Consider the following 26,505-nt stretch of genomic DNA (forward strand, 5'->3'; position numbering starts at 1 on the left):
ATTTACTAATGTATTTCTGTTCTTTAAGAAAAATCTCTCAGCCGGGAGGTGGTGGCGCAGGCCTTTAATCCCAGCATTCGGGAGGCAGAGGCAGGCGGATCTCTGTGAGTTCGAGGCCAGCCTGGTCTACAAGAGCTAGTTCCAGGACAGGAACCAAAAAGCTACGGAGAAACCCTGTCTCGAAAAATCCAAAAAAAAAAAGAAAAAAAAAAAAAGAAAAATCTCTCTATTGCCTGGCTGACCTCAAACTCTTATCAACTATTCTGTCTCAGCCTCCTGAGTGTTAGGGTCACAGGTATGAACCATAACTTCCCTGCATAGTTTTTGTGAAGTGTGCCATTCAGTAAACTGTCCACATTTTTTACATCACTTGTGTGTGTGTGCGTGCGTGTGTGCGTGTGCATGCGTGTGTGCACGCGTGTGTGTGCATGCGTGTGTGCACGTACATAGCATGGTACACATAGAGAGGTCAGAGAAGAACTTTGGGAGTCTGTGCTCTGCTTTCATTAGGGTTAGATCTTCAGGTCACAGGACTTTAGTGGTAAATGCTGTCAGTCTAACTGTCTGCATTTACAGTGTGATCTGATTCATGTTGACACTGATAAGTGCCTATAGCATCAGCACAATGAAGAAAGCCAGCACGCCTGCCACCCCAATGAGTCCCATGTCCTCCCCTTATGTAATCCACTCTCACACTCCCTTCCACAGGCAACCATGGCTCTGTTTACTATCATCACAGATTAATTTGTGTCAAGAGTTTATATAAATGACACCTGGACGGTACCCCTTTATCTGGTTTCTGTCACTGCATAAATATTTTGGGATTTACTCTTGTCCTGGTGGATGTCGATAGCTCCTGTTTGCTCCTGTCTGCTGCCATGCAGCATCCAGCGTGGGGCACTTGCCCTCTCGTCCAGTCATGGAGCTGTGTCCCCCCTTGGGGGCTTTCCCACACTGCTGCTGTCCACATTTAGGCATGAGTTTCTGTACAGACCTAGACCTAGACTTCTTTTTCTCTGGAGTGAAGCCCTAGAAGTAGACCGGCCAGGCCACACAGCTGATGTAAAAAACAAAAAGCAAAACGAGAGACGTGGTCTTGCATAGCCCAGGCGAGCCTCAGACTTACACACGTGTACCCAAGAATGACTTTGAATGCCTGCACTTCCTGCTTCCACTGTTCCACATACTGCGATTCCATATTTATGTGTGCTAGGGACAGAACGCAGGGCCTCTCGGGACTTCCAGCATGCTAGGTAAGCACTCTATCAGCCGAACCACATCCTCAATCCCTGGCCAACTGTCTCCTGAAGAAGGGAGATCATCTGACATCCCACCAGCATTTCAGGAGACTTAGTTTCTCCACACACTGGGCAATACTTGGTGTAGATAACTTTTAATGTATTCATTCTAACAGGTGCAGGGTGGAACCTCATTGTGGCTTCCAGCTGCATTTCTCTAGCAACTACTGTTGTGCCCGAGTCTCTTGAAAACCTTTGGTTCCTATGCTTTATTGACTTATTTTATTTTCTAAATTTTGAGTTGTGTTAAGCCAAAGATCAATCCAGTCTCTGGTGCTCCAGCCTCTGAATGAGAATCCACTAAACATGTGCCAACCTCTGCACTATATTTAATATTAGTATTAAATACACTATTTAAACATAGTATTAAGTATATATTTAATAATAACATGACACCCCAATACAATCACCATTTGACAAACAAAGAACTGAAGTTCAAAGATGAAGCAAAAAGCTCCAAAACCAGGCTCACTCAACATCTGTGGCTTTTCTGGTTCACTGTACAGCGCTCATAAGGGCTGAGGAAGTAAGAGATAAGAAAAGATTGCTGTGTGGGTTTCCTCCACGATTGAAACATACCATCCTGTAAGGAAGCTCCGTAATTAGGGAGATAAGCAACTCAAAATCGCTTCGGGAAGTGCCTGAAACTGACCAGATTTACCAGGTCCCTCCCTACCAGAGTAAAGCTGTAAATACTCTCAGACAAGCCAAGCTAGCTGTAAAGAGGGCTCTTAGACCAGACCCTGAATAAAATCTGTCTCTTCAGGCCCCTGCTTCATGGGCCCATCTAGGAGTTTGAGCACTGAATAAATTGTTGAAAGAGCATTAGTTCAGTCAGTGGGCATTAATATGCCATTCATCATTTTGGTTTATTTTCTTCTAAAATCTTGGCAATAGAATGTGTCATTTAGCTAAGACTCCAGAGGATGAGGCTTCCCTAGGAGACTACACAACTGTCACAGACTGGGGAGGCCTAGGCCTGCCGGGGTAATCCACTCACTGAACTCTGCAAAACAGGGACCCTGTCCTGTGTCACCCTGCATGCACCTCTTATGTGAGAGGCCACAGTTGGTGGCCAGGGCCTCGGGAAGTTAGTGGTCAGAAGTTTCCACGTGACGGAGTAGAAAAGCTGAGTGCCAAGCGAAAGGGCCACTAGCACTTGGATTTGTTATACCATAATGTCTTTTGAGAGGCTAAAGCAATGTCACAGGCCTCTTAGACAGCCTCTCGACTCACAGGAAGTAAACAGAAAGTTCTCCCATTAAGGAAACCTGATATTTGGTGACCACTGTTGTTATAATTGCTGATGGCATGTTTGGGTTCCATGTTATGGTTGTGATGATTAATAGAATCCCCAAGGGGACAAACATCTGGACATGGCCGTAGGGGAAGAATAGGTAAATTGAGCTGAGAAGATTCAAGCTAACTGTACACAGCATCATCCTGTATGCTGGAGTCCCTCATCTCTGCTTCCTGAGGGTGGAAGCCATGTGAACAGCTACCTCAAGTTCCTATGGCTGTGACGTCTCCACCATGATAGACTGTACCCTCAAACTGAGCCCAAATAAGCCCCTCCTTCCTTAAACTGCTTCTGTCAGGCATGTTGTCGTGGCAACAGGAAAAGGAACTAACACAACAGCTTTGAGATACACAGGTCCCGGAGGCCTAACGTTCTTCATACACGGCAATGCTTCCTAGATTGATTACATGTATAGAAATTTTTCTGGAAATAAAAAAAAAATATTAGTGGAACCTCAAAAATACTTAACAGGCTGGGAAGATAGCTCAGCAGTTAAGAGCATTTACTGCTCTTGCAGAGGACCTGGGTTTGGTCCCCAGCACCCACATGGCAGCTCACAACCATCTGTAACTCCAGTTCCAAGGGATCTAACCCCTTTTCTGACCTCCTTGGACTCCTACATACATGTGGTACACATACACATACTCAAGCACAAACACATAGAGTAAAATAAACAAATACTTCTTAAAGTCATAACTGACAAAAGTTATAGATATGGCTTATAGTGGGATAGTGTCTCGGCCCCTGCAGCAGCTCCAGGAAGAGTAACTGAAAGTCAATAACACAGTAAAATGGACCACTGTCTTAAATGGATCCTGAAAGTTCCCATGGCCCACACCAGGGCCAAGTTGAATGGCAACTTGTGATGGAAAGGCTTTAAATAAGATGATGTCATCAGGAGAAGCTAAGGCAGAAGGTCTTGAACTTGTGGCCAAGCTGGGCTGGCTGTATAATGAGACCATCCCCAAAACAAGCAAGTTTAAGCCAAACCAAACCAAAACAAAACAAAACAAAAACCCACAGGTGCCCTCAGTCTAGCTCACCGGTTTGTCACACGTTGGCTTCTTGGTCAATGAGGAAGGGCAACTCTCTGCTCCTACCGCTGGATATCACACAGCCATGAACCCTACCGTGTGCTCAAAGGGGACAATGTGAGGTCAGGGCACCCAGTCAAGGATGGTGTGGTGGTCTGAACAGGAATGGTCTCTAGATTACTAACTACATTTGCAGGTCTGGTCATTAGGGACTGGTTCTACCTGACAGGTACAAGGGGGCATGGCCTTGTTGGAGTAGGTGTGACCTTGTTGGAGGAAGTGTGTCACTTGGGGTGGGCTTTGGGGTTTCAGATGCCGAAGCCAGGGCCGGTGGCTCTTTGTCTCTTCCTGCTGCCTGCTGATCTGAGCACTGAACTCTCAACTACTCTCTGGCACCATGTCTGCTTGTATACTGCCATGCTTCCCACCGTGACTAAACCTCTGAACTGTTAAGCCAGCCCCAATTAAACACTTCCTTCTATAAGAGTTGCTGTGGTCATGGCGTCTTTCACAGCAATACTGACTAATACAGATGAGACATAAGAATGCCGGAAGAGGATACAAATCCGAGAATGGATTTTCACAAAGCTTTTTCTCAGCTAAAAGCTGTCGCCTGCGGTCCTGGGCAGCTCTGCAAGTTCTGGATGTCAACAGGTTCCAGAAATGGGCCACACCATTGGATCAAGGCTGGATCTCCTTCCCCCCGTACTTACGGTCATGAAATACCTCAGAGGCAGCTGGCACTGGGTGTCTACCTAACACGACGAGTCTATCACCTCCTCTCAACGTCAGCAGTTCAGGCAAAGTGTCAATTGATGTCCAATATCACCCCAGAGAGTCCAAAATCAAAGTTTATCAGCTGATCCTCCAAATATCCAGGCAACACAACATAGCACTGCCTGCTTCTATGGGTGTCCCTGCTTCTGCCCTCTCCCAAGCACTCTGCAGTCCCTGAGGCAATTGGTGAGGCCATCATTAACCCACAAAGGAAGTACTTAAGGCCACTTGGGGCTACAGCCATTGCACCAGCCTGCTTTCTTCAGCTGCCTCAAACCCAGCAGAGGCCTCACTTCACAGTGGGAAAGGAAGTTTGGAGGGCAACTTCTCAATCACTGTGAACTTGGTGAACTTGTCCTTGCTCTCCAGGTACAGGTCTCAATGCTTCCCCCACTCAAAGAAAGATGGCTTTAAGACATTCCACCTCTCTCCTTCCACTAAGCCCCCTCACAGCCAGGGAGCCCTCCAACTTCTGCACACAGGCTTCTAAGGGAACAAAAAAGGTAAATAACATTTCTAGAGGGCAATTTGATACATTGTTTTCTTTTAAACTCACACTCTATGTGACCCAATAACTTCACTGACTTCTTCCTGAGGAGGAAAGACACACAAGATGCTCACAGAACCATAACAAGGCTGGAGAGGAGCTCAGAGGTGAGGAGCATGAACTGCTCTTGCAGAGGACCAGAGTTCCAGTCCCGGCACCCGCATCTGGCAGATCACGACTGCCTGTAGCTCCTGTGCCAAGGGGATCCATTGCCCTCTTTGAACTCCTCAGGCACCTGCACCCACATGCATGAAGGAGACCCCACCCCCACCTTGCACAGCAGGGGCACCCCCCCGGGCCCCCAGATTATGCACAAACCATACCGAAACATCTGTTTTCACAGAGAGATCCTTTATTAAGCAGGGAAGAAAAGTTAAAGCGGCTACTTCCTGACTCGGGCAAAAAAACACCAGCAAATGACCTTTTAGGTGTAATTTTTTTTTTTTTTTTTTTTTGGTTTTTAGAGACAGGGTTTCTCTGTGGTTTTGGAGCCTGTCCTGGAACTAGCTCTTGTAGACCAGGCTGGTCTCGAACTCACAGAGATCCGCCTGTCTCTGCCTCCCAAGTGAGGTGTAATTTTTAAGAAGAGAAAAAGGGACAGTCTGTGTTAGAATGGGCCAGGATGCCAGGATGCCATGGTATACTTTGATTGAACATGTTAATTAGGTGAACCAAAAGGTGGTTTTGATTGCTGAACTAATACTTGAATAGCTGGACCATTAATACTTGGATAGTCAGCCTCAGGAGGAGGAAGTGGTCAAATAAGGGAACAGACCTTGGTGGGTAGTTTTAGGAATGTAATCTAACAGTTTTAGGCAAGGCAGAGGGAATGGGGGAGAAGGGCAAGGCCTGCCAGAGCTACGCTTGCCACGTTCAAGCTAGTTAGAGTCCCTTCAACGTGCATGTGCACACATGCATACAGCACACACACGCGCGCGCGCGCACACACACACACAACTTAAAATTACAAAGACTGCTGGACGGTGGTGGCACATGCCTTTAATCCCAGCATTTTGGAGGCAGAGGCAGGTGGATCTCTGTGAGTTGGAAGCCAGCCTGATCCACAGAGTGAGTTCCAGGACAGCTACACCATGGCTACGCAGGGAAACCTGTCTCAAAAACAATAACAACAATGAAAAAAAATAAAACCATAGGGACAGAAGATTTATGGATGCAAATCTGAGGACACATTAACGTTGTTAATCAATAATAAAATAATAAAATAACGTTGTTAATAAAATCAGATGACATGGGTCTCTCCCTAAGTTTCTTCTTAGAGCAAAGAGTCCTGCTGCTTAGACCCAGCTGGATCAGTTTCTGTGCACAAGCATGGGAGGTCCAAGGCTGATACTGGAATCATCCTCCATCTCTCTTCCCCCTTACTCACTGAGATAAAGTCTCATCAAACCCAGAGGCTACCGATATGGCTAGTCTTGCTCTGGGGATCCCTCTACACCTTCCAAAGCTAGAATTAAAGGCAGACCACCACTCCTACTCGGGATTTATGTGAATTCTGCAGAACCAAACGCCAATCCTTACACTTGCCTGTGGGGCAAACACTTTAATCACCGAGCCATTTACCCAGCCCCCATGATTATGAGACTTTAAGATTGGTTTTTATGCAACCTAGGTTAGAATAGAGGGCAAATCATTCAAGCATTTTTCCTTAGGGAAATACTGCTTACTAAGACCACCTGGCTTAAAAAGACGGCAGAGCAAATGAGCCATACACAGTGCACAGACATGTCACGCCATCTTTCAGAAGCGCCTGGAGCAGCAACCCTGTCCAGGAAGGAAACTGGAACAGAGGCGGGTTCCCAGGCACAAATGTCCCAGGAGGAAGAGACAGGGTCTCAAGGCAATAGAGGACCTGGTTTCAGATTTTAACAGGATGTATACAACTACTTATTGGTCAGAGCTTTTAGAAAGAGTGCTGGCTGAACAGGGTTCTCTTCCTAACAATGAAACCTGATCCTGGCCACCCCTTGGGAGCATCACTGTTGTGAGGGGAAGGGTCAGACACTCTAAGTCTGAATCCATGGTTACTTGCATAAAATTAGGATCTGGCTATCCCTGAAAAAAAGTGAACCAGGAAATCAGAAACCAGATGGAAATGGCTTTTCCAACAAGTGACTAGGAAACAAACAAACAAACAAAAAATCACCTCATTCCTTCATTCGTAGGTTTCTTCAAACAGGTCCCTCTGATATAGGATTACTGTGCTAAAGGCATTTGAAAACACACAAGTAGGAGCTGAGGATGTATCTTGTTGGGGTACAGAGTGATTGTCTAGCTTGGCATTCCAGCACTGAAACACACACACTCCACACACAGGTACACACACACAAGTACACACATGCATGAGTATCTGTATACATAGTTGAAAAAGATAACAAAACAAAAACGAAACCCGTCAAAGGGCTGGCGACATGGCGCAGCATGTGAAGACTTGAAATCTAATAATGGAAGCAGGACGACCTGAGCTCCATCCCCAGAATCCAAATAAAGGTGGAAGAAGAGAACCAACTCCACAAGTTGTCTTCTGACCCCCACACACAGGGAAAAGGGGAATGGGGGGAGGGAGAGGGAAAGAGAGAATTACTGTCTGAAGTGTGTGATCTGAGAGTTAATATTAGTAATTTAAAAAATATTAATTTAATTTTAAAAAGGAATGAAAGAGCTGGTGCCACACGCCTTTAATCCCAGCACTCACACACTGGAGGCCGAGGTAGGTAGATCTTTGTGAGTTCCAGGCCAATATGGTCTTCTGAGTAGGTTCCAGGACTGCCAGCACTGCACAGAGAAACTTTGTTTCGAAAAAACAAAACAAACAAACAAGGCATGAAAGACTGTTTGCCAGTGTCAGTTATGAAGGGTGAGCAGGACACTTAACACATTGTAACAAACAAAACTGACAGCGCTTGCTTATTTGCACTTTGTGGAAAGACAGATGCATCTGCCTATGTGTCTGGCATGGTGTGTTCAAGATCCCTACAGAGATGGGGCATGCGTTCCCAAAGACATCTCAAACAAGGACGTTAAAAACAACCCGCGAACTATTCGCACTTCGGGTCAGAATGTTTGTTGCCCAGTTCAGCTGCGTTAGCACTCTTCTCTCATCCTTAAATTTAGTACTTCACAAAGCCACCTTTCAATTTCATTTATAAAGGAAATTATCATTTCACATTTATTTTTTGCAGGTTATGTGGCACATGTGCTGCATATATGGAGTCCAGAGGTCAACTTGCAGAAGACGGTTTTCTCCTTCTATCGTTTGGGTCTCAGGGATCAAACTCAGGTCTTTAGACTTGATAACAAACATTTATACCCACTGAGCTATCTTGTTGGCCCTATAAAGGAAACTCTTTAAGAGAAGTAAGTCAGTTCATATACTTTTACTTTTTAAAACTTTACTCGTACGTAAAGCTTTGCTTAATCTCTAAACTGGATTGTAATTAGATACTTTGAACAATCTGAGCCTCAAGGCCATACACACAGCCTTCGTAAAGACACCTGGGTGTGGTTCTCTCTCAACAAACTACCAGCCAGGCTTTGGGAGTGTGCACTCTCCTTTGTCTACCTGTCTCTTTGTCTAAAGCAGTGATTCTCAAACCTTCCTAATGCTGTGAACCTGTAATACAGTTCCTCATGTTGTGGTGACCCCCCAACCACAAAATTATCTTTGTTGCCACTTCATAACTGTACTTTTGCTACTGCTATGAATCATAATGTGAATATCTTATATGCAGGATATCTGATCTGTGACCCCTGTGCAAGGGTCATTCAGCAGCAAACAGTTTGCAACCCACAGGTTGAGAACCACTGATTTAAAAATTTATTTATTATTAATGTGGGTATAATGATGTGTATGTGTAGGTGCCTTGCAGCCAGAAAAGGATGTTGTGGGATCCCCTGGAGCTGGAGCTACAGGAAGTTGTAAACCACTTAATGTAGATGCTAGGAACCAAATCTGAGTCCTCTATAAGAGCAAGAAACACTCAAAACTGCTAAGCCATCTCTCTATCTTAATGTCTCTCTGTCTAGAAATTTAATAAGCTACTAGATTTGCTTCACCCTGGCTTGTGCTTTCTGTTCCAAGATACATTATCTAATATATAGTATTGATTTGTTAGCAATGAATCGCATGTAAACACTATATGAATTCATTTACGTTATGGTTTAGAACAAGCAAAACTACTAAATGGGAGCCAGTCAGATGGCTTACAGAGGTGAAGTGCTTGCCGCCTAAGCCTGATGTGATGGCCATTCTTGATCGTCATCTTGACAATATCTGGAATTAACTAAAACCCAAATGGTTGGGCACACCTGTGAGGGTTTTTTTTTCCTTGCCTTTTTTTTTTTTTTTTTGAGGGATTTTTTTAAAATTAAATCATTTGAAGTGGGAAAACAAACTTCTAATCCAGATCTTTGACGTGGGAAGATACACCTTTAATCTGGCCCATACCTTCTATTGGCAGCCTATAGACGAGATATGAGGAAAGGAAGCAAGCTGACTTTGCCTGCTTGATCTCGCTAGCAAGTGCATTCCTTCACTGGCATTGGAACCTACTGATCTGGGAGTTCCAGCATGTCCTGAAGACCAGCTGAGACATCAGCCTCATGGACTGAACGACTAGTAGATCCTTGGACCTTCCATTGGTAGACAGATATTGTTGGACTAGCTGTAGCACAGCCTCTACGCCATTCTAATAAATCTCCTTTATAGACAGACAGACAGGCAGGCAGACAGACAGAAGATAGATGATAAATGGATGATAGATAGATAGATAGATGATAGATAGATAGATAGATAGATAGATAGATAGATATAGATAGATACAGATAGATAGTAGATATAGATAGATGAATGTTAGATAGATAGATAGATAGATAGATAGATAGATAGATAGATAGATAGATGATAGATAGATAGATAGATAGATAGATGATAGATAGATAGATGGATGATAGATATATATAGATAGATACAGATAGATAGTAGATATAGATAGATGAATGTTAGATAGATAGATAGATAGATAGATAGATAGTAGATAGATGGATAGATGATAGATAGATGATAGATAGCGATACAGATAAATAGTAGATAGACAGATACACCTAATAACCTGAATTTGATCCCCATAACCCATATGATTGAAGGAGAGAAATGAATTCTAAAAGTTGTTCTTTGACCTCCAAGTGCATTCTACAGTATTGTGCTTCCAAATACATAAATAAATAACAATAAAACTATTATTAAACGGGGGCTTGAGAGATGACTCAATGGTTAAGAGCATGTACTGTTCTCCCAGAGGACTCAAGGTTGATTCCCAGCACCCAGATCAAGTGCCCACGACTGCCTGTAACACCAGGTCCAAGGGATCCAATACTTCTGGCCTCTGGCCTCCTTGAGCACCTGAACTCATATGCACATAACCACATCCAGACACATACACACAGCTAACATTTTTTTTAATCTTAACTTTTCTGTTTGTTTATTTTTTACTTGTTTGTTTTGTTTTTTGAGACAGGGTTTTTCTGTGTAGCTTTGGAGCCTGTCCTGGAACTCACTCTGTAACCATGCTGGCCTCAGACTCAGAGATCTGCCTGCCTCTGCCTCCCGATTAAACTTAACTCTTAAAATGATGTTAAAATAAAAAATCAGAAGAGTGATTGATTACCTGTGAATGGGCAGTAACTTGGAAGAGGCAAGCGGTAACTTTCTGAGGAACAGAATTACTCTGTCTGTTAAAAGCCAAAGTCACAAATTCCTAGACTCTCCTCCCATGGAGCATGGGTATGTGGGAGGCTGTGACTGCTAAGAGTAAACGGAGCATATCAGAAGTGAGCTGACACCAAGTACCTTCACAGCGGGGCCAGATATGTGCGGGAACGGAAGTATCTGCTTGCACCATCTCCTACCCCACCTTTATTAACTTGGACAGAGCTGTCTTTTTACACACAGTGCGCATCCACCTCCAGGCATGGGTCAGACAGAGAACTGTAGTCATGGACCACAAGCAGCAGAAGAGGGGTTGCGGCCAGCTCCAGCCTATCCAACGTCTCACACTGGCCTCTAGCTGGCCAACAAGGGGCCTCTGTCAAACCCTTGCCACCTGAGAGCACAGCCCCAGCTCTGTCAGTCCAAGTCCTAGACAACAGGCCTGTGGAAGCTGCCTGGAACACCGCCTCCCAGCCTGTGCCCCAACCTGGCTACCTTCCCTCCCACAGGCCTCTAGGGAGGCTTAAGCCTAGGCAAATCTTCAGAGCCCCACAGCAGGCCAGAGCATACTCAAGTAGGACTGTTAGCCTGCAGACTCTAGTCAGCCGGTTCCCAAATCATCCTCTTTTCTGTGCAGGAAGCGCTAGCTTTGGCAGACCTGACATGTGGGATGAGAGGTCTTGGGTGTCCTGCCTCCACTTACTGAACAGAAGGGCACATTGAAAGAACTGGCTGGCACGTTGTCTCGGCCATAATCACCACCTGAGCAGGCAGGGCTGCAGACCCCTAGACCACGGAGCACACTCCAAGGGAGCAGCTGAACTCCTTCCATCATTGCCTCAGGTGGGTGGAAACCCCAAAATCTTTAAGAATCTGTGTCTTCTGAACACATCAGCTCACATCACCTTTCAGATGGGATAAGGTAACTAACAATGACCTGGTACTTTTGAGAATACCAGTAATGCATCTTAAACAGCCAGGGAGCCAGGGAGCCAGGGAGCCAGGGAGCCAGGGAGCCAGGGAGCCAGGGAGCCAGGGAGCCAGGGAGCCAGGGAGCCAGGGACCCATCCCTCATATTTCCATCCTGAATGCTTCCAATAAGTGAGAAAAGCCAGGTATGCACTCGCATTTTCAAACAGCCATACTTTAAAGAGTAAAACCAAGTGAAACTATTTTGAATAACATCTTGCTTAGCCTGTCATGTCCAAAGTCTCATTTTAACATAGAGTATATATGCATATATATAGATAAAGATATGATTTGACAGCAGATTATGTAGCCTAAATTGACCTTGAACTCTGGTATCTTCCTGCTTATCTCTCCAAAGTACTAGGATCACTGGTATGAGCCACCACATCCAGCTCATACAGAAATACTAATAACCTTTTTTTCTTCCCACCAAATCTTCAAAATCCACCAAATCTTTAACATTTCATGCTCAGAGCACATCTTGGCTCAGACAAGACACCTTGTGATGTATTTAACAGCTACATGTCCTCACTCTCCCATGCTAGACAGCTCAGACTTTTCACTACAACAAGATGCTCATTTTACTTATGGGAAAACGGAGGCACAGAGCAGACAGATGTAAGGCCCACATGCTTGTGAGACTCTGTGTTCCCACAAACAGCTCCAAGCCTGACTTGGTGCGGCAGGAATGTCTCCTCAGAGAGAACCACATGTGCCGGCCAGCACGTAGCTCTGCTTCATTCCAACCTGAGGAGGGTTTGCTGAGCTTGTCTCTGGGGCTCTTCAGGGCTCTCTAAGGGACCAGGCGAAAGCTATCCCACCCACACCCTGTGTGAGCGCCTAAGCTGCCTGCGGCTTCCTTGACTTCTTTCTCCTCTGTCCAGTTACCCCACATCTTGAGTCATTCTTTCCCCTACTCAGAGCAATCTTCAGAAATTACTTCCGTCATACATCTCTTTCTGGATAGCCAACCCAGACACATGGTCTCAGGAACCTGGCCTGAGGACGGGCCAAGGAAGAGAACCTTGGAGTAGCATGGTGGGGGGTTATGCCTTCAGCTGCTCTCCTTTTCACCCCATCTCTGCCTCCTAGGTTACTGTAGGATTCTTGGCTGGTCCCCCTAGTCTCTTGGGAAACAATATTTCACTCTGAGATGTCAACCACCCAAAAGATACTCCAAGGAACTAGAGAACTTAGAGAGGTGGCTCCTGGTACTTCAGGGAAGTCTCACTCAGCCAGCGACCTACACCTGGTTCAGAGTTGGCCACAATAACACAGCACAAACCCTGTGTGATTTCATAGATATAAGCAAATTTATCATGATACTGTGCACACACGTGTCTCCACCTTCCCTGCCAGGCTGCTCCACTGTCACCAGCTTCTCTGCAAGCAGAAGGGGGAAAACTCTGAAGCACCCAACACACAAACTTCTCCTCTTTTCTATGGGATGTACATATACACACGTTAACCAACACACACACACACACACACACACACACTCTGAAGAGTCTGCCTGGACCACTGTCATTCTCAGAGATGGAAACGCCCTCCTAGTCAACAGCAGGAATGTGAAGCTCACAGCCTAGGAAAAGAAACCAGATTAAAAAGCCATGTCATCCGGTCCCCAAAGACGAACAGCCTAAAAGCAAAAACTAAAGCCAAATGCTCAAGTTCTCACAGTCCAAAAGCAGCACACTGAGGTCCTGATCCCCAAGCAGCTGGTTAACAAACTTCCTGGAGCCAGCCACAGCTGCCCCTGAGGTCCAGCTCTTTGTAAATCGCCATTGTAGTGAGTCATAAGGAAGCATTGCTAACTGAGGTGGACAGAGAGCCAGGCACACGCTTCAGTAGAGTCAAAAACCTCAGGGTGTGGCCTGACCATCTTGTGAGCCAGCGTACTCCCACCCAGCAGAAAGGCAAGCCTGGAGGCTCAAGAAAATGTGGAAGCTGCCGGTCAGAAGGCCACAGAAGCAAACCTACTACTGACATTGTTAAAATGGCTCCACCTGTTGTCCAGCACAGGGCTGCTGTAATATAATCACCCTGACTCAGGATCTCCATGATGGAGATGAGGAACTTGTCCTCCAAGGACCTTAGTCATTATACCCCCCAAAATTTAAAAGGCAAGCAGCATCATGGCAGGCTTCCAGAACTTTCTGTGCACAATAGCCTCCTGATAAGTTTTCCACAAACCTCCAATAACCAAGAGTAGCCTGTTCTTCCTCTCCCGAGACACAGAGACAAGTCACACAGAGCAGGGAGGATGAGGAAGGAACTTGACCAAGTCTACACTCACAGCTTATAAATCTTAAAATCATCTCCTTGAAACGGTCAAGCAAAAAGTCTCCCACAGCATGATTCTCAGATCCCATGTCCAGCTGGTTTCCCCAAGAGGGATAAAATGAAAAAAACAAACTCTGGAGTGGATATAAATATTCTCTGGCCAATACTCCCTGCTTTGGAAATTTGGGTGACCCGTTTCATTTAAGGGTAAAGCTTCTGTTCAGCGGGCCAGATATACTCATCATAGTTTTATCTAAATTTGGATCCTGTCTCTCTGGACACTGCCCGGGGACAAGTATGCAGAATGCCTCCAAGAAAAGTGTGGTCTAGAACGCTCCAGTTATGCCTGCAACACACTGGGAGGTCACATAAGCACTCCCAATGGTGTGGCTCGCTCGTGGGGACCCCTTGAACTTTCAGAACACTGGAAGGAGGCCCAGCAGAGCCACCTGGCTAGCGGGTTAGGTAGATCACTGAACTCCTGTGTACCCCACTTTCTCCATCTGTAAAAGGAGACAGAAGAGGGCCCTTGAGAGCATCAAACACTAATACAGATAGGATGCTATGAAAAGCAATTCTGCCAGTGTATGAAGTGTGCTAAGCCCAGTTCCTTCCTCTTCCTACCTTAAAGACCATCCCTCCATTTCTCCCACTCAAATCCACTGATGTGGATCCCATCTACTTGACGTGAGGCGTGGGGACACATCAGAAAAGACCAGTGCAGACAGTGCGAGGCCTCAGGCCATTGCCTTGTGTCAGTTCATCAGTTCAAGGCCCAGCATTGTCTAGAGTGCCACTGATGTCCAGGGACAAGACAGTGAAAAACAAGGACACCAAGCACCACAAACTGGTGGGATTATTCTTAAGGTAAACCCTGAATCCTTTCTAACACAGTTAAATAGTTTTTATAATTAGTTAATTAATGCATATGCACATACACACACACGCACAAAGACACATGTATGCACATTTGCTTATGTCACAGCATGCACAAGGAGGTACAAGGACAATTTATGGATTTTCTCCATTTCTATTACGTCAGGTCATTAGGTCTGGCAGCAAGCATCTATAACCACTAAGCCACGTCCCTGGCCCTCTAATGCACCTTTAATTGTGTTTTATTTTATTTTTTTTTTTTTTTGAGACAAGGTCCCTTGATGTACTTTAGGCTGCCCTCACATTTAGAGTAGTCCTCCTACAGAGTACTGGGGGAATTATAGATGTGTAACACCCACTTCCAGCTAGGTGTAGTGACGCATTCCCTCAGTCCAGTGGTTCTCAACCTGTGGGCTGCAGCCCCCACAGGGGTCACACATCAGATATTTACATTACAATTCATAACAGTAGCGAAATCACAGTCATGAAGTAGCAACAAAATAATTTTATGGCTGGGGGTCACCACAACACGAGGAACTGTATTGAAGGGTTGCAGCATCAGGAAGGTTGAGAATCCCTGCTTTAAACCAGCATTCCAGAGGCAGAGGCGGGTGAATCTCTGTGAATTAGAGGCCAGCCTGGTCTCTATAATGAGCTCCAGAAGAGAAACACTGTTGCAAAAAAAATAAAAATAAAAAAAAAACTAAAAATATTTATGCTTTCCAGAATACACACAGTAAAAATGGCAACCACTTGTCATTGAAATGGAAGTAAAAACAACGCTTTCACTAATTCTACAGCAATTTGGACAGGAGATGGGTCTAGGCAACCAGATCCACATCTCTCCTGGTAGCTGCCACAGTCACAGTGACCAATGATGCTGTTCAGACCCTGTTGACTAACAAGCTAAAATCCAGATGTTGACCACACCCAAAGCCACACTTAAGGCCTCTCTGGGTCTGACCAGACACTCGGAGGCTATGTTGGCTTAGCAGAGACAAGGACTTGCCCGGCATCAACCCTTGGGCTACTGGGAGCATCAGCCCAGAACACCTGACTTCCAAGTGAGTCCTTTCTTCCACAGTCCTGCCTCCTAGGTAGGCAGCAAGAATGGCCATGTCAAAAGATCAGCTTCTTGCTCTGAAAGGTGGGATGGGAGGGGCTTTCCTGGTCACACAGGAAAAGAGTAGGAACACACCCTCCCAAGGAGGGGAGGACCTCAGAGAGAAAGCATGACAGGACAGACAACTGCCAGTGGGGACCCAGGTCAGTCAGAGCTCTGCCTCCAGAAAATCAGGACACCTGGAGGGAGATCAGCAGAACAGCCAGGGCAGCTCATCACTCAGATGACCCAAACACATCATGATATGTTCTCCCAGATTCCCATGTCATGACACTCCACCTCAAACCATGTTTTCTGCCGCACATTCCAGAGGACAGTAATGACTGTAAGGGCTGCAGAGGCTTCTGGGTAATGCAATGCTCTAAGGGTAGGCTGTGTTTGCTGTGAAAAGCCGCCCTGTCTAGAAATCTGGAGGTGCTTCTCTGTTGCAGATCCAGCCCATGTCAAGTTCTTGCCCATTATTTCCATCCACGCTGGAATTCAGCCCCTCACTTCATACCCGCCACAAAGTCAGATAAGATGTGCTGAAAGGTCACAGGACAGAGTGGTTGGGTTGGGTGCCTGTAATTCTAGCACTTGGGAAGTGAGAGAGGAGGGTCAGCAGTCCAAGACCATCCTCAGCTAAGTTAGCCTGGGCTACAAAAGATCCTGTCTCCAGAAATTAAAAGAAAGGCAAAACAAAATGTCACATAGAGGAACTGACAGACAGCTTGCGCTGTCTTCTTGTCTAGGCTGCTCAATCCACCTCCTACACAGCCACTAATATGAAACCAGTGGGGCTTGCTGGGCTCAGGCAGAGACAGAGCCATCCCAGGGGAAATCACATCCTGTGTCCTGGTGCCTGCACTAACTAAGCTGAAGACAGAGCCAGTCTCCCTGGGTCTCTGTAGGTGGGGAGGGGTCCATCCTCTACTAATGGGCAAGGAGACTCTGCAACCTGTGTTTTCTTTCCTTCAGGCCCTTAGTCAGGTACCTAGCAAAGGGGGACAGAGTGTGTGTTCTCCTGGGTCGATGAACACAGGTATATACCTAAGCCAGAACTGGTAGACCAGCTAGCCCCCCACCCCCCGAAGGAAAAGCAGTGGCTAGGGTGTCTGTGGGCAAGTCACTGAACATTTTCACCTCTGTTATGACAGAGGACCATGGTGCCTACGCCATTATCTGTGAAGGTTAGCAAGCAATCGTGTATCCCAAGCACTTCACCCAAAGCCTGGCCTTCGGTGGACCGCAGCTGTCATCAGAGCCAGGGTACCCAAGGTCACACGCTCTTTCCAGCACCAGTGACCCAGACGCTACTGTGAGACTGGCATCAGCCCGTAGGGGGACACTCTACCCAAGGTCACCTCTTCCCAGAGTGACCCACACACAGTGGCTGATGCCTGGGGAAAGTGTGAAAGCCAGGTCAGGATAACATTGGATTTTGTAACCTCCCTATGGGGTCAGATGTGTACCCCAAGAGTACCACTTAGTGAGCACCCTCCAAAATAAAGTTTCAGAGTTAGCTTCCAAGAAAGTCAGACTGACATGAGTCTTTGTGTTCTTTTTCCTTAGTAAGGGAGGAGAGGGCCAGAGTGAGGAGGAAAAGTTGGGGCCTATTAAACAAGTTTACGACACCCTCTTCACCTCCTCTCTGCAGCATGAGCAGCTTCATGAAGACAGAAGCTGTGTTCCCTTCCAAGAGCAATGAGCATCAGGGAAGCTGGGAGCCCAAAAGCATCTCTGACAACATCAACAGCTTCTTTCACCATGAGAGATGAAGAAAATCAGGCAGAGAAAAATGAATACCACATGCTGTCATTCACACAAAGTTTAAGGGTTGATCTCAAAGAAGCAGAGACTAGACCAGAGTACCAGAGTAGAGCAGGGACTGCGTGGGGAGGAGAGAGATGGGGCCAGGGCTGCATTGGAGGAACAGCTTCTCACGTCTGACACAAGGGGGGATGGTGACAATAGCTGGGGACAAATGACTGTACGTTTCCAGAGAACAAAGAGAGGCTTGTGAAACAGAAAGAAATGATGAGGGTCCAAGGTATGGCAATGCCAAGTGCCCTCACCTGCTCTCTGAACTTTGTGCTGAAATCGTGTTCATGGCCTCATATATATGCACAATCATTTGAGTATCAAATCAAAATGAAAAATAGGAAGAGTGGAAAGAAACAGAGCTTGTCTATACACATAAAGGAGCCAGGTGTGGTAGCTGATATCTATAATCCCAGCTCTCGGGAATCTGAGACAGGAAGGTAATTGAGAGCTACAATCTAAGCTATAGAGTGAGACCTTTATTGGCAGAGGTTTCTGTCCCACCAGGTTGTCGTTGAACTAACAGAGGTCCATTTGCCTCTGCCCCGCAAGTGCTGGGATTAAAGGTGTGTGCCACCCCACCCAACTACTGATCTTAACTCAAAAAAAAAAAAATTTAAAAATTACGTATACACACACACACACACACACACACACACACGCGGACGGACATCCATGCACAGTTCCAGAAGTACCCTTAGTGCTGAGCTAATAAATAACCAAAAACTAGGGCCAGCAAGATGGCTCAAAAGGTACAGGCACTTGATGCCAAGCTTGCCCCCAAGACCCACACGGTAGAGTGAGAGAATTGACTCCCCCAAGTTTTCCTCTGACCTCCACACATACATGGCACTCGGGGACCCACCTACCTCCTCCCCCATTAATATAATTCTAAAAACCATTAAATAACCAGAAACCAGGCATCTTCAGAATCCAACAGCATTCACAGCAGTAAAGGGGAGAGTCATAAAAACTCTGGCCCAGAGTCAGATACCCAAGACACATCTTCTGTCTCGCTCAGGAAGGTATCTCAGATAACACACCAAACATTAGTCTCTTTTGCTTCTAACTAGAGTTCTACTGACTGATAGAGAATTCTTCAGCTCCCTCTGGCAAAAGTGTTGCACCATGAAATAATATTCTACCCAGAAGTATTTCATATATACCGAACCTTACAAGTGCTGAGACCTGGGGAAGGGAAAAGGCCCAGCCAACTGGTTTTATAGGCAAGGGAGGTGCTGCCCAGGGAAGTCCATGGTCTGTTAAGACTTGCCTGCCGAGTCCTTAAAGGGAGGAATTTTTCTACCACATGATCAGTCAAGAGAAATTATTACAAAGACACTTCAGCACCCAAAGCTGCACAGGGCAGACTTTGCCTGGAATGCGCTCCACAAACTCAGAGCCTCAGCCCTTTCCCTACAAAGGCCCACAGTGGTCCTGCCATCCCTTGCCTCCTTCAGTTTCAAATGCCAGCTGATAATTCACTTTATGACTCAATTCAAAACAAGTAATGTCACCCGCAGGACAAGGCTTCACCCCGCTCTCTCCCTAGTACGTGGTCATTTCTTTCCACTTGTCCTTATTCACGGTTGACCTACTGTGTGCTCCCAAGGCCTAGCTCAGAGAACACCCCGAGACAGGAGAGACCAGTGGTTGGAGGCTGAATGAATAAACAGAGGGGTCAATATCATTGCTTTGATGAGGAGCATAAACTAGCACTCCTGAATCAATAAAATGTTTTTTGTTCCACATGCTTTAAATTAAAAACTAAATAAGTTTAAATTAAAAGACCCACAGCATCTCCAGCTAAATATTATTTTTCAAGGCTATGCTCTCCAAACACGATGGTGAAGTTCACAGCAGGATAATACTGTGTGCTCTTAAAAAAATAAAATAAAAAGCCGGGCGGTGGTGGCGCACGCCTTTAATCCCAGCACTTGGGAGGCAGAAGCAGGCGGATCTCTGTGAATTTGAGACCAGCCTGGTCTACAAGAGCTAGTTCCAGGACAGGCTCCAAAACCACAGAGAAACCCTGTCTCGAAAAAAACAAAAAAAAGAAAAAAAAGAAAAAAGAAAATAAAATAAAGTAGGAGCTGGAGAGTTAGCTCAGCAGCTAAGAGCACTTGTTGATCTTGCGGGAGGCCCACGGTTCAATTCCCAGCACCCACATGGGGGCTCAAAACCATTTATAACTCCAGTCCCAGGCAATCTGATGACGTCTTCTGACTTCTGTCTGCACCAGGCACGCTTTTGGTGCACAGGCATATATACAGACAAAACACCCCATTCGTGAAATAATAAAATAAATAAACCTAGGAAGAAGCAGGTAACAGCAACTACACTAGTTCCCAGCACTGCTTATAATGAGCAAACCCCAGTGGTACTGTGGACTGCATATATGCCCATGGCCCAGCTCCTTGGACCCTCCTGGGGACTCAGACAAACCTGTTCATTCAGAGGGCAGGAGAAATCCAGCATCTTTCCCTCAAAGGGCCTTGCCTGCCCCAGTACTGCTCTGCTTGGTAGGTCTTGGACTATGGAGAAATCTTGAGCCCATTACTTAGAAGCCAAAAATGGATAGAGAGAAAATTAAAAAGATGAAAAAAGCCACAGACTCCTAAGCACAGGCTGTCTTTCCAAGTCGCTCTCCCATGAGACAGACATTGTTTTCAACAGAGGAATACAGAAACTTTCTTGCTGCCTCCAAACACTTTGGAGAGGAAAAATGTTAAAGCCAGCAGTCTCAAAATGGTCTGATTTTTCAGAAGAGAGAATGAAATCTTCCAAGTTGGAGTAAAAGCCTCAAGAAGCTTCTTCATCCTGTGTCACACCTGTGGGTACCACCTTATCAGCAGTCACCTGATAAAGCCGGCTCTGGTGTTTCTGCCCAGCAGGGTCACCTGCTGATGTTGGCTGGTGCCTTGGGGTGGGATAAGTTGAGAGGCACCTGGCACAGGAGCTCCAGTGACCCTGTAGAGTTCTAACCTGAGTTCCTGCTGTAGCAGGTCCAAGGTCTAACCAGCATCTAGGCAAAGGTATGATGCTGGTCCAGGTCTACCTGCAGAACCAGCATACTGAACAGCACACAAGTACTAAAAGGCACACATTCCTTACACTCACACACGTGATGACTTTGAGGAGAACCACACATCTCGCCCTGGGAAAAACACTCCCATTCACACCCAGCCCAAGCCTTTCAAGGCTCAAAGTGTTACCTCAAGCCCCTGAAACCCAAACTCACAGCATTTCCCCTTTTTTGCGGGCAGCTGTAAACAATCCCACCCTGCTTCACCCTGCACACATGAATCACAACGCCCACATACGATGGCTGCCTTCTGCCCACAGCCGCCTCTTCAAGTCTCTGAACAAGCAGAAACACTTGAAAATAATAGCAGAACACCTCAAGACCAGCCATAGCATTCTGGTGGGGACCCCATCACCCCACCAGGGGCCATTCCACAAGCATCTCACTTACCAAAGTAATCAGCTTTGGGATGAGCGTCCATCTCTTGCTCCAGACGCTGGGTAAGGGCTTCTAGTTTCAATTCAGCCGTGGAGGGTCCAAGCTCGGGGCTTGGTGCGAGGGTCTGGCAGGGCAACCTCACCTTGGTGGGGGTGGAACTCTCTGAGAGCAGAGGTCCCAGGCTACTGTCGGTGGACCAGCTGGGAGGACCCTCTTTACAAGATAACTCAGATGGAGTGGACATCACCGGATGGACAAGGCTGGTGGGGCTGGGCTTGGGACCAGTGCCAGAGTCTATGCACCCAGGCTTCGGACCCAGCCCAGGAGTCATACCTGGCTGGGTACTGTCCTTGACAGTTGTTGAGGATAATGGAGAGGAAACAGAGAGGTAAGACTTGGGCCCATCCTGGAGCCAAGGCTGAGGGTCCACAGCAGGTTTGAGGACCCTGCCTGAAGCCTCACATTCCAGACCTGAATCTCTTCTCAGACGAGCTCCTTGGCTAGTGCTGTTAGGGACCAGAGGTGCCGAAACTGTTGTGCTCCTCGGTTGAGCAGGGGCCCCATTCTCTAAGCCCAGAGAGGAAAAGCCGAGGTTGACTCGCTGAGAGGAGGCAGTAGACCAAAGGCCTGTTGGCTTCACATTGCTGTGGCCACTAATGCCACCATCCTGGCCACCGATGCCACTTTCAAAAGACCTGCCAGAGCACATGGGGAGCTGTGGCTGGTAAGGGTGATGGTCCCCGCAGGATCTGGGCAATGGGGAATCATTCCCTGGGCAACCAGGCCACCCACTCTTCACACTCAGATTCATACTGGAGGCTGCTTCTGGCTTATCACCCCACTGTGGGCTTGCCAAGGAGAAATTGTCATAATAATCTCCGTGAGTGAGGCAGGAAGGGTCTTCACAGGGACCCAGACCGTGCAAAGCAGGCCTCTGGGAACTCACAGGCGCCTCCCTGGAACCACAGTTCTGACTGCCAGGCTTTGCACCATGGGCAGATGGCCTGGCCCTCTGCTCCTGAGATGGGTATGAAGGCGGCACAGCCACGGGGGCGGTGGTTAATCCAGGTGCTACTGCTGGCGCAGCCAGAGGGGGCTTGGCAGCACCATCTGCGGTCAGCTTGCTGCTCACACCCTGCCGGCTCCCACCGTTGACAGGGCTTCTGCCAGCCCTAGACAGGGCCTCCTCCTGTAAGAGCTGCTGTTGCTGCTGCTGTTGCTGGAGGTGGATTTTGGCCATCTTGGTCGCGAACACCCTTCGGGTTTCCTCAAACTCAGGGTTGTTGCTCGCACCTTTGTCCACCCGGAAGAGTCCATCCTTGGAGGCCTCGTACATGTTCAGGTCCTCGATGAACTTACTGGCCTCCAGGCCCAGGTCGTCATATTTATCCATATTGCTTGCAGATCAGTATTCGGGGGCCTAGCCCCGGTACAAGGTGTGAATGGGGTGGGGAGATCTGGGGGGTGGGGAGATCTGGGCGCTGGCGGAGGTTCAGGTCCAGCCCAAGGCAGATAAAGACTCCCACCTGCCCAGCTTGAAGGTCATGACTCCAAACTTACAGTCCAACCAGAGTTGAGGCCTTCAGGCCAGCGGGCTAAGTTTACTTCCAGACTTCTTTTCCCCGGGGATCGTCCACGTGGGGGCAGAGTAGCCTTCAGCTGTGCCCGGCCTGCTTGGAAAAGTTCTCTTTTATGAGACAGAAAACCAAAAACAGACGAAAGAAGACGGAGAAAAGTAAGGAGATAAAACAAACCCACGTCCAGGTCGGGCAGCCGAACTTGCAAACCCACTGGGCAGCGGCTGGCCAGGGGCCGGCGGTCGGGGCCGGCAGAGCTCACGGCAGCCGCGGCGCGCGGCCCATTGTCCGATGGCGGCGGCCGGCGGCGGGACGCGGAAGTGATCGCGCGGGGAGTCAATCCCCGGAGTTTGCTGGCCCAATGCGCCCGCCCCGGGCCGTGCAGGGGACCGGCGGAGGCGCGGAGGGCGGGACGGCGCGGGAGCGGGCGCCCCCTGCAGGCCTGTGCTGGGCACGCAGAGCCTTGGCGTCCCGCGCCGAGCGGAGAGGACCCGCAGTTTGCACCGGGCTTTTGTGCGCGCTGCCTGAGAGTCAGGGAAGAGCCGAGCCTCCCTCTGGTCCTCCCGCGTGTGCCCCATGGGCTCCACCTCTGGCAGCGCTGGGGGGAGTGTCCAGGGAGGAGACAAATGTGCAGCAGTTCGGTGTCCAGGCCCCTGGCTGCTCAAGGCCGCCGCTTCTCCAGAGAGCCTGACGCCAGGCTTGGGGGAACAAGACTGGAAACCTAGGGTGTTGCTGTGGCCCGGTCTTCTTTGACAGAGAGGCAGATAAAGACGAGAGTCCCAGAGGTCCGCATAATCAGCAAAGCATAGAAGGAGGCCCAGGTCCTCTGAAAGGAAGAAAAGGGGAGTGGTTGTTAAAGTTAAATGATGCCTTGGAGCACACTTGTTTTGGACGTCCTCCGTGTGCCCTGAGGCTTGTCCATTCGGGGACTCTTGAGCCCCAAGCTGGTCCAGGGTGTCAGTCCTGGCTTCTCTGCTCCCCCCTCCAGCACCCATGGTCCAGGATACCTTACCCTACCTACACAGCTTCCAGGTGACCCGGGATTTTTTACATTTTTTACATTACAGCAGCCACAGTGATCTACAGCAAATCCCGGGTCTGTCACTAGTGAACTTCAACCCTCAAGACTTACTTGGGACTTATTTAGGAAACGTGGCTTCACTTCTCCAGGCCACTGTGCCTACGCCCCCGATTTGGAATGGAACTTCCTAGTACTGCCTAGTGTCTGCTGATGACCTTCTGGTAGCTCTTCTTACTTTCCCGGCTGAAATCACCTCCCCATAAAGTTAACCCCCACCTCACCTTTATTTCCTGCTTGTTTTTTTTTGTTTGTTTGTTTTTTGGTTTTTGGTTTTTTTTTTTTTTTTTTTTTTTTTTTTTTTTTTTTTTTTTTTTTTTTTTTTTGGTTTTTCGAGACAGGGTTTCTCTGTGGCTTTGGAGCCTGTCCTGGAACTAGCTCTGTAGACCAGGCTGGTCTCGAACTCACAGAGATCCGCCTGCCTCTGCCTCCTGAGTGCTGGGATTAAAGGCGTGCGCCACCATCGCCCGGCCCTGCTTGGTTTTGAAGGCTATTTAAATCCGGGGTATACCGAAGACGCTAATCTGCAGACTTCCTGCCATCCACTCTACACGTCTCCAGACTGCTTATACTGCCGAATGAGATGTAAATGCATGTAAATAGTTGTTGGCTTGTATGTTTTTATCAGGAATCATGACAAGGAATTGACATCTGTATGTGTTTAGTACAAACACATTTTTCTATTCTATTTTCCACCCTTGTTGGTCAGATGCAGAACTCCAGATATGGAGGGTCAACTCCAGCTGTATCTGTATGTCCTTTTTGTTTGCCAACTGGCCAGTTATCCACTTCATTACACCATATTGTATATGCTCGGGGTTTGGCTAAACATTTATGTCTCCATGAATCTCTATAGGCCTGGGACAAGGAACAAGTATGATAATACATATGAATGTGCTTTATATTCTGTAAACACAAAGAACGGCTCACTGACCTTTAGACTCCGAAAGTCCAGGATGTTTGTTGAGAATTAAAAGTCCCAGGCTCCAGCCCCAACCTACTGATCCCAAATCTGCATTTTAACAGTATTTCTGGGGTGGGAAGAGCATTCATGTGTATCTGTGCGCATGCACACACACATACACACACTACATGATGAGTACTTCTATAAAGCAGTATACCGGAATTAAGTTTGAAAGATTTATTTTATTTTTTAAATTGTGTGTGTGTATGTGTGTGTGTGTGATATGCACACAGAGGTCCTTGGAGTCCAGAGAGGGAACAGATACCTCAGAGCTGGAGTAATAGGTGGTTGTATAAGTACTGTGTAAGTACTGGGTATTGAACTCCACTCCTGCACAAGAACAGTGTGTGCTTTAACTGCTGAGTCATCTCTCTTGCCCAGAATTAAATAAGAATCTCCCATACCTGGAGCTACAACCCAGTGGTAGAACACCTTCTGGGCACACATGAAGATCTGGGTTCCATTCCCAAAACAACAAAAATAACAGCAGCTTATGAAGATGGTATCTCTATACACCATCATGTATGTGATCCTTGGAAGTACTGGAAATGGGCTGGAGAGGTGGGTCAGTAGGTAAGAGTACTAGCTGCTATTCCAAAGGACCTGGATTTTATTCCCAGCACCCACATGGTTCACAACTCTGCAACACCCTCTTCTGGCCTCTCTAAACACTGCACGCATGTGATACACAGATATACTGTAATCAAAAGACCCACACACAATGCCCAAAACAGTCAGGAAGCTATGAATGTTTTACTGTCGCGGTTTAATGCTGAAGAGACCAAGGTTATTCCAATTCTGCTCACAACATTTAGAATCCCAGTCACACCTATTTAATGTAAGCCGGTTTTGTCTGTTTCGTGTTCTTGAAAACATCTGCGGACTGTTATCTCAGAAGATGTGTTCAGGGCTACTGAGTTGGCTCAGTGGGTATCGGCACTTGCTGCCAAGCCTGATGACTTGGGTTTGATTTCCAGAAACTATATGGTAGATCCAACTCCTACAACACACACACATTGAATGAAGGATTGATTAATGGATGACTGATGGATGAATAGTCTTAAAAGATCCGTTCGTTCTTGCCTATCAGTTGTTTAAAAAAGCAAAATACTGCTACATCTGGGGGTGTCATCCCAGCTACTCAAGAGAGTAAGTCAAGAGAGTCCTAAGTTCAACACCTGCCTGGACTACAAAGTAAGTTCAAGGCCAGCATAAACAATTTAGTGAGACCCTGTCTCAAGATTAAAAATAAAAAGAGGGCTGGAGATATATTTCAATGGGAGATCATTTACCTAGCATAAGTGATGTGGGATGTCCTTCTGTATATGTGTTGCTTTTATTGGTTGATGAATAAGGCTATTTGGACAATGGCTTAGCAGAGTAAAGCTCAGGATATCACCCAGTGTTTCAGTTGACTTCCTGTTGCCTGCAAGATGTAGGACCCTCAGCTACTACTCCAGCACCATGTCTGCCTGCATGCCACCATGCTCCTGTCATGGTGATAATGGACTGAACCTCTGAAACTGTAAGCAAGACACCCAATTAAATGTTTTCTTTGTAAGAGCTGCCATGTTCATGCTGTCTCTTCGCAGCAATATAAAAACCCCAACCAAAACAGTGAGTTCACCATGGTAGCCTGTATTTGTCTTGTTCAAGTCCATGTGAGCAGATGTAAGTATTGAGAGGGAGAG

General features: G+C 47.1%; 1 protein-coding gene across 1 annotated transcript in view; it reads right to left on the minus strand.

Annotated features, from left to right (window-relative positions):
- Positions 1-22,592, minus strand: part of Limd1 (LIM domain containing 1) — a 55,834-nt gene extending 33,242 nt beyond the window's left edge. Inside the window, exon 1 of the mRNA XM_050141593.1 lies at positions 21,208-22,592. Coding sequence (XP_049997550.1) covers positions 21,208-22,588 — 1,381 coding nt within the window. The 5' untranslated portion in view covers positions 22,589-22,592. The remainder of the gene's footprint in view (positions 1-21,207) is intronic.
- Between the last annotated feature and the right edge of the window lie 3,913 nt (positions 22,593-26,505).

The sequence above is a fragment of the Alexandromys fortis genome, unplaced genomic scaffold (assembly GCF_014885135.2).
Source record: "Alexandromys fortis isolate MF-2015 unplaced genomic scaffold, M_Fortis_MF-2015_v1.1 scaffold_44, whole genome shotgun sequence".
NCBI lineage: Eukaryota > Metazoa > Chordata > Mammalia > Rodentia > Cricetidae > Alexandromys > Alexandromys fortis.